The sequence below is a fragment of the Triplophysa rosa genome, linkage group LG21 (genome assembly GCF_024868665.1).
Source record: "Triplophysa rosa linkage group LG21, Trosa_1v2, whole genome shotgun sequence".
Classification (NCBI taxonomy): Eukaryota; Metazoa; Chordata; class Actinopteri; order Cypriniformes; family Nemacheilidae; genus Triplophysa; species Triplophysa rosa.
In genome coordinates, this window is record NC_079910.1 from 13,173,483 (window position 1) to 13,182,841 (window position 9,359).

The 9,359-nt window shown below is 38.8% G+C and overlaps 1 protein-coding gene across 1 annotated transcript; it reads right to left on the reverse strand.

Moving 5' to 3' along the window:
• Window positions 1-4,006: 4,006 nt before the first annotated feature.
• sox18 (SRY-box transcription factor 18) lies at window positions 4,007-8,906 on the reverse strand. The gene is made up of 2 exons (XM_057319204.1): window positions 7,809-8,906; window positions 4,007-6,139 (listed from the first exon to the last, which is right to left on the reverse strand). Exons 1-2 carry the CDS (start codon window positions 8,206-8,208, stop codon window positions 5,145-5,147), a joined length of 1,395 nt encoding a protein of 464 aa, XP_057175187.1. The 5' UTR covers window positions 8,209-8,906; the 3' UTR covers window positions 4,007-5,144.
• Between the last annotated feature and the right edge of the window lie 453 nt (window positions 8,907-9,359).

Consider the following 9,359-nt stretch of genomic DNA (forward strand, 5'->3'; position numbering starts at 1 on the left):
AATTTAGTATTAAAGTAGTATTCAATATTTTAAAGGTGCACTGTGTAATAATAAGGAGGATCTATTGACATAAATGCAATATAATATACTGTACATAACTATGTCTTCAGAGTGGTATAGAGACCTTATAATGAAGCGTTATGTTTTTATTACGCTAGAATGATATTTCTATCTACATACACAGCGGGTCCCCTTACATGGAATTCACCGTGTTGTTTCTACAGCAGACAAACTGCTCTACAGTGCTCTTCATGTAAATACGTTATTTCTTTCGGCAAAGACGTGAAAACGTGACGACATCTTAGTTCTTTGTCAGCCACCGTAGTGCCTTGAAAGGAGTGAGCGATGGACTGAGCTATCGGTTGCAATTTGCAACCTCACCACTAGACGCCGCTAAAATCACATATTGCACCTTTAAATACGAAAAAGATACAAAAATAAAAATTTGTGTCACAATACATGTAATATTAATTGATAAAAAAATAAAAAAGTTATATACAAATAAAATACCATAAAAACCATTGCTGACAGAATTATAGCATGTTTAATATTCATTTATTAAATATATTTGGTATCACTTCACTCCACTCACAAACACAAGCTTCAGACCACAACAATTTTGTTTATAGTTTAAAAAAAGCATAAGTGCGTCTTTCTATTGGAAAATGTAACATAATTAGCTTGTTTTGAAATTGTAGTGCAATAATATAAAGCACTAAATTTAAAAGAAACTTTCCCCTGCACTGGTCGCAACCTGCGTCTCCAGCTCAGAGAGGGATGGCATGTGGCCATTCGGTTTGGTCATGGTTACTGTCCTGTCCGGGATTTGAACCCACAACCCACGGGTCACACAAATCCAAGGCCACCAAACCACGAGCAGGCCTGTGCGCTTCTCTGCTCGTAAATTACGCTGACAGCTCAGGAAAGGGAAAGTCAGAGGAGACTTACACACTGGCTCAACAATAAAGATTAGATGCGAGAACTCAGGAACTAACAACCAGCAGCTCTATGTTTTCCAGTGCTGCCTCTACAACAATATTCTGTTAAAAAGCAGCTCACATTAATCAAAATGCAAAAAGTCACAATGATAATACACATACTGTAATTGCTAAATGACACCTTATGATCTCTAGAATCTTCAGTTTGTTCAAAATCAACTGCAGCAGAAGCAAGTGTCAGAGGTCAGCTCTTACATCAGCTTGTACATTTGACCTTTGAACTCTAGCTTGAGTAGGCCGCAAGCCTGCGTGTACCAAAAAAGATACATGGTTTCTTCACACGTTCACTGGCACATGCATGTTTGTTCGTGCACACTTGTTTCTTCGTCCTGCTGTTCATGCAGGAAGGTGAGGCAGAGTTACTTCCTGTCCAAGAAGGGAAGAGTAGGGGGCCACACTTCCTGATAAGAAGAAGGAGGGAGGAAAGAAACAGAAAATAAACTGATGACATCATGCGCAGGTTTGCTGGACGGAGTTTTGGGGAGAGTCCATATGAAGGCTAATGGAAAAGCTGAAGCAAGTGTTTGAACACACACACGTGTGATCCTCAGCTGCAATAATAAAACACTTTTTCAGATCAGGACCGACCTTTTGCCTTCTAACACAAGCACACAAACAATCGACACAAGACAGATCTAAATGACATTTGCTAAGTTGCTAAGGATTTGCTAAGGTTGCTTACTGGCAAAGTCAGAAAACCCAACCCCTATCTTTCTTTTCCCAATCGCTCAATTCTTTTCTACTTTCAAGCAAAATTAATTGCAGTATTTCTAGTCCTCCATATCTTCATGTTTATACGTTTTTACAACAGAGATTGTAATTATCAGAGATTCATATATACAAATACATTGCTTAAAGTGATAGTTCGCCCGAAAATGAAAATTCTGTCTTCATTTAATTACCCTCAAGTTGTTCCAAACCTGTGTAAATTTCGTTTCTGTGCTGAACACAAAGAAAGATATTTGTAAAAATGTTTGTAAGAAACAGTTCTGGGGCACTATTGACTTCCATAATATAAAGAAAACTAATATGGTAGTCAATGGTGCCCCAGAACTGTTTAGTCTCCCACATTCTTGAAAATACCTTCGTTTGTGCTTAACAGAACAATACATTTTATAGTGTTGTAGCAACTTGAGAGTGAGTAACAACTGAATTTTCATTTTTGGGTGAACTATATACAAATTTATTACACCACCATCAAAAATACCAAAATATTTTTCAATGTTTCTGTAATGGTTAATCGACCAGTATGTGTAAGTTCTTTAGTCACAGTATACTTTCAATGCTTAAATAGAATTATTGTTGCTATCCATGAATTTTCGAATTTACTGTTTGAAAACATTGTAATGCACTTTATTATTTTTTATTCAGATGCACACTTACAGTTATTTACTTGCAGTCCTTAATAGAAAAATAAGTTTTAATGGTTAAATGTTACGCTTGATTAATTTCTGCAGAGAGAAGTTGAATGTGACGGTTCAAATTTGGGCTCAAACAACCTTCATGAATGTTGTTTCAATTTGTGATTTGCTTAATGAATGACAATAAAATGTTTTGTTTTTAACAACTTTTTGACAGATTGCTAAAGCAGCCATATTTGTGTTTTCTCTTATTACGACAGGTGTCTAATAAACTTGTTAAGCACTGCACATACATATATACTGTATACATATTGCATATATTATAAAGATAGATTGTATATATTAAAGGCGGTCAGATCAAACTGTTAAAAAGTACTTTACTTCAGGCCCAGAATTGGGAGTGGACTGATGACTAAAACACAATGACTTGACATCTCTTCGCTGAAATCAAAATACTGTTTAATACCCAGAGATTCCCAATGCCTGGAATGATAGTTTTGATGATTCAGTCGTCCAAAAATGTAACAGCTTTATCATTGGTTTTATTTGACAAAATCACCAGGGGCTGGGGTGAAAACTGTATTCATGAAGCCACAGATGTGCAATAAACTTTAAACTGTTAAAATAGAAAACACACGACTCACAAACACAGCTTTTTAAGCTCTCTCTATCAAATGTTCGCCAAAGGGCACAAATATATTTTTGTGGCAGAATAAATAAATGTTAGTGTCTTCTGAACGCAATCATGAGAAAACTCAATGTGCTGTTGTAAACGCACGTGCAGTTTTGCTGACCTGCAGATGGGATTTAAGAATTACTGGACCTGCATGGATTGGTCAGTGTTGTTCTTTCCATTTAGGGGCTGGTCAGGGAGAGGCGTTGGGACAGAAAAAAGCTTCTCTTCCCTTCCCTTTAACATCCTTCCTGCTGCAGTTTGCACAGATATTCCAGCTATCCTAACATCCCGTGTTTCCCCAGGATCTTCCTCTGTTTTGACATTCCTGCTAATTTTATGACTAATTAATTGGCGGGATGAAATTTTACCGCACGGGCCTAACCTGCACCGTACCTCGCTGAGACCACTTAATGTCTTGGCAGGCGTATCGGTGATATATGTCATTCAACAGACATCCAAATCAGCATGATATGGGTGTATATTGAGGAAAGGAACACATGAACTGTGTATCATTTGATATAAAGAATAACACACACGGGGCATTTTGCCCAAAATGTAAATGATTTGGAAAGACCACTTTCCTTTTTGAAGCACGGGTTATATCTGTCTTTTTGTCCTCCAGTATTGAGTGAATCAACATGAGGGAACATTTCTTTAATCTCAGAGCTGCCTTTCTGTGTCTGAAGACATGAGAGTAGACAGCTTCAGTTTTGTTCTCCTCCGCTGAAATGTTTTCTTTCTGTTCGTGGTTTAAGGGGAAAAAATAGCGTAATGAGCCAAGCTCATTTTGTGGCTGATCAAAAATTTTCGAGGAGGGAATAAGAGAGACAAGACTGAATTACAATTTAAACATCATGGACCTGGTCATTCTCTCTCGCTCACTTTCTCGGTTTTTGCAACTGAACCGTTTTGCATAAATCAAATGAAAAAATATGCTAAATAATCGGACAAAAACTGTACATTTAGTGACAACTTTATTTTGCAAAATATTCATACATGATGTGTAATACAAATTTCTTTCGCCAATTAAAAGAAAAGCTGTTTTTTTAAGCAAAAAGGGACTCTAGAAAAACACATGCGCTCTATGGTGTGGGAAAGTGTTTTAGTGAAATGCTATGTACAATTGTGTGTTTTCAATTTGTGTTGATTTAATAGCTCGGAGACATTTTTTTGCAAACTCTTTTATTTGAAGATAATTATTACCAAAAGGGGAGAGTTACTGTCGACTCAACATGTTCCTCAAAAGCTGAAGATTACAAAATACATTTTATCACATGAAATGCCCAATTCAAATGTATTCAGTTATACATGAATCTAAAAAAACCCTGAATAAATCATAGTTGTCAAATTATCAGAATTCTTTAGATCGTTTTTACATGGATCTGACGTCTCTGGCATGAGACAGTATACTTGAAAGATATTAAGTGCAGTACAAAAAAAACTTAGAGTGGTTGTCCCATACCCAGTGCAAAACAGTTTTCAATACAACCTCATATACAATGTCTATAAAAATAGAAATAAACAAATATAAAAAAGCAATAGATATATATGTATAAAAAATATTCACATTCTTGACTTCCACGTCCTAGTACCCTGAACTGAGACCGTAAGAATACAGTAGCTGGATGGAGTCAGCAAAATGATCGGTTCAGATTGACCACAGTCTCAGAAAGTACAGGTTATCGAGCCTAGAAATGATGCTGTGAAATGTGATTTTGTGCAGTTTAAACCATGAGAACAGTAGAGTTGGGTAACAACCTCCCTTATTTGAAGGGATAGTTCACCCAAAAATAAAAATTCGGTCAACTTTCTTCTGTGGAAGATATTTTGAGAAATGTCTTGGTGGTTTTATGTCCATACAATTGAAGTCAATGGGGGTCAATGTTGTTTGGTTACCGACATTCATCAAAATATCTTCTTTTGGGTTCTGTAGAAGGTCTGGAGTGACATGAGGGTAAATAAATGATGACAGAATTTTCATTTTTGAGTGAACTGTACCTTAAAAAGGATTCAAAACACCAGGTTCAAACTTTCTGAACAGAATTGAATGTGAGACTCAGAAGGTCATATGTGCACCAGACGTCAGGACTCATGAGATCAGAAGTAGTTTTATCCTGTAATGCACGTGCTGTAGTAGACTGCGCTGCTCGCATCGGACAGGGCCGATATCAAAGCGCTGCTCTCCTCACCTGGAGCATTTCTGCTCATTCGAGTCCTGCTTGCATTCAGGTATTGGTCAAACTCAATCCTGTCCATTTCGCCCCAGAACTCAGCTGAGGTTCCTAGGTGGTCCATTGTGTCCAGAGAGGGCTGAGGATCCTGAATCTGAGGGACGGAGGATGTGACAGGGGTCTCGGGTGGTGGAGACAGCTGGCCCAGATGAGAAGTGAAGGCAGGCTGGGGTTGACTGCTCCCATATATCTGACCGTAATAACTCGCAGTTGTAGGAGTGCGGGGGGCACGAGGAGCCTTGGATGCCGGTAGGCTCATGTTGGGCTGGGGAGGATAGAGAGCGTTAGAGTTTGTGGACTCGACCACAAGACATTTCTCCTGCAGTGGAAGGCAGGCAAGTGGAGATTTCTGGTTGAGATGTGGGTGGGAATGCTGGAGGTTATGGGAGTTGTGATGAGGTACGGTGAGAGGGTGATGGCCTCCGTGGTGACCAGAGTTTGGATGTTGGTGGTAATTCATCCATGAAGTCAAACCGACGTCGTCCTGCATGTGAGGAGGGAAGAAGACAGAATCTCCACCTCCCTCCTCCAACACGTCTAACGGGGACATCTCCGGTGTGGGCAGGCCGTAAGTCTCCAGCTCTGGAGCTCCGGAGTGGTGGAGATCTTGGAAGTGTCCTAGAGGAGGCAGCAGGTGATGGGCATGGCGGTGTGGGGAATAGGCATCTCCGGGTCCTGGACCTCCAGGGACCCTGTGGGCCAGGCCTTGAAGGAGCAGCCCTGGTTCCACGCGCTTCATTTTCTTGGGCTGTTTTTTACGTCGAGGGCGGTATTTGTAGTTCGGGTGATCTTGGAGGTGCTGCAGCCGGAGTCTATCGGCTTCCTCCACAAATGGACGCTTGTCTTGGGTGTTCAGAGCTTTCCAGGACTGACCTAAGAAAAAATCCATCAGTGTTATAGCTTCAGTGTTGAGCAGTACCTTGATTTCTTTTTCTTTTTTTAAGTATTTTTATACACTATATACACACCATCTTACCTCAGTTTAAAAAAAAATACAACTAGCTGAATTTCTGTATTATAGTATGTCTTTCATTAATACATACAACAAACAAAAAAATAAATGTTAGTATATGAAATAGTATATTTATATATGTTTATTGTATATACAGTGTACATGTGTGTATATAGTATATATGTATATGGGTAGTTGAAGAATAAATCGTAAATTTGTAATATGGTGTGATATAGCAAAACTAGAAAACAAACTGTTCATTTTACATGGTTTTATATTATTAATATTTATCATTTAAAATAGCATAAGAGAGATTCATCTTCATTGTCATTTTTTTCCAATTTTTTTGCGGTCACACCATAAGACAAATTTGCATAATAATCGGTCAACTATGTATAGTATATTTATTTGCACAAATATAAATATGCAATAATTCACTATTTAAGAAACACGATTATTGATAGTCTATCAAATTTACAAAAAAAAAAACGTTGACATAAAACAGGCTGTGGAATAAATATACAGGCTATATAAAATATTTATTCAACTAAATAATCCATTGCACAAAACACTCTTAATCCGCAATCCCCATCATTTAAAAAAGTTAGCTAAGCTTTTTTCTTTAAATGACATTGTTTATTATAACTATACTGTTTATGGTTAAGTCTTATGGCAAGATGTTAAATGCTCCTTCGTTTGTCACTTTTTGATAAAAGCTTCTTCTAAATGAATAAATGTCACCTAGATGTGCGTGTGTGATGAGCAAATCACTGCTTGTGAGCGGTGTGTAGTTTTTGAATTATTATTGGGTCACCGGTTACAGACAATCAGCAGCTTGTGTGTCTGCTCTGACCCTGTTAGTAACAGGACATTTGATGTGTTTAAAAAATCAAAAACATTACATTTCTCTCCCCCAGAAACAACGTAACACAAATATTGTGCAAGATCAATACATTTTTAAAATCACTACCATCGTGTGTGCCAAAGCTTTTGTATGGTCTCATCTGTAATTTGGAGCTGCATGAGAAGAATTGACAATTTTCAAGATTACAATAATTGCCATGTGTGAGTGTTTGTATGCATCATAATAAACAAAATTTGTTTGTTAGTTTAAATGAACAAAACAGTATGATTATAAAACAAAGGGCCCAGATTTTAAGCAGTACCAATATGGTTTAAACAACGAATGCCATAACAAAATGAACATATTTATTTACAAAAATTCACTGTTAACTTAAATTCTTTATAATTCATTATAAGATTTTATTATGAAGTTGTAAGTAATGTGGTGATGTTCGCTAGGCACATGGCAACGGTAAACTACAAAATTAATTGATCTTGGAGTCAAGTCCATACAAACAATGATTCATCTTGGACTTCTGAAAATCACATTAACACTCTTTTTAATAAATTACGCATCACAGACAATTGAAAATCTGCGCTGAGATTTGAAAAGGTGTGAAACATCCGACAGCATCAAACCTCAAATCTGAGCCACTCCTGGTTTTCAATTATGCCCTGAACTTGATATTACACCCTGATCATGTTCTAGAATGAACCCCATCGGTGACCTAAAGCAACTGATCTTACCGAGCATCTTACTGAGCACAGCATTGTGCAGGTCCGGGTTCTGCAGAGCCAGTCGTTTTCGCTCATCTTTCGCCCACACCATGAAAGCGTTCATCGGCCTCCTGATCCGTGAATCCGGCCCTGATTTTCCCTCGCTAGAGCCCAGGGTCAGAGCCCCGGGGCGGGTTGAGTCCGGGCTTCCTGCCCTGGCCTCCGTCGCTCCTCCATTGCCCCCGGTTCTTGACCCCGTCCGAGCTCCAGAGCTGGGCACCGGCACCAGCTCCGTGGTCCGGCTGTGGTTAAAACCATGCCCCCTGTCAGGGCCCAGAGTGCAGGATGGGGAACCCCATTTTCCACGCTCCACAACCTGGCTGGGCTGAGAACTGGCCTCTTGACAACAACTAGACTCAGATATATTCATTCCAACAAGACCAGCACAGTTAAAGCACGCTGTTTTCTTTGGATAGCCGGAAAACCAGCACTAGCTTTTTGGGTGCTTTTGCGTCTTTCTGCAGTTATTGCAACTCAAGGGTTGTTTAAAGAGTTAGGAAATGCTGCACCCTGTTTGCTAAGGCTTCAGAAGCATAAAATCCCACAGATGGTTGTGTTTTGTAACTCCGAATCTCCAGACTGTGCGGACGGTTCCTGCTCTGAGTTTGAAAGTTGTAGTGAGTTTTGATGAACCCATGCTGTAAATATATACGTGGCCTGAGCCAATCACAGCTCCGGCTCGGACAGAAGAGGCGGGAGGGGTAGCCAGTGAGAGTTCAGCCTCTCCCCACAATGCCCCCCTTCACATGCACAGAGATGTAATCTGAGCGTGCCATTGTTTCGGCTTGCACACAGACACACACGCATATAGGGCACATACACTAAATCATAAAACACTTGCACACACACACAACAGAAGAGTAGTTTGATGGTTGTATTGAAGGTCAAGACCACAAGGAAAGCTGTGCGCTTAAGTGTTAACAACTTGTAACATGAAGCTCAAACGAAACGAAAAGACACACACACACACATTAAACGCACAAAGTGTTTGTGGTGACATCTAAATAAACTGACTTTACAGTAAAAAATAATTTAATTTTATTAAAAATAAGTCCTTCTGACAACAACTAAGTATCATTGTCATCTTTTAGATCATTTATGGACATGTTTAGATTATTTATAGACATTTATTTATGAACTTTGTTTTATTCACATAGGGTAGTGTGATCCTGCATGCATCTCTGTATGGGTTTGTATGCAACATAAAGTATTTTTATTGCTCATCTAAACATGATTGTTATAGTCTAATGAACTATAGTGTAACACGCCGGGTGACAGCATCGTGTATTACACCCCTGTTAGTGAAAAATGCAGCATGGGAGGAGTTGGCTCATTAAGCCGATGTGATTACAATGAACTTCACACTTTACACTTAGCTTTATTAACTTTTAACATGTAGGAAAAAGGGAGATTATACAAATTGTTAAGAGAAGAACAGAGATTTCCATCACTTCTTATCAAGTGTTTCTCATAGCATTTGATTTTGTTTTACACAGTTAAGGGCAGGGTAACCGATTTTCG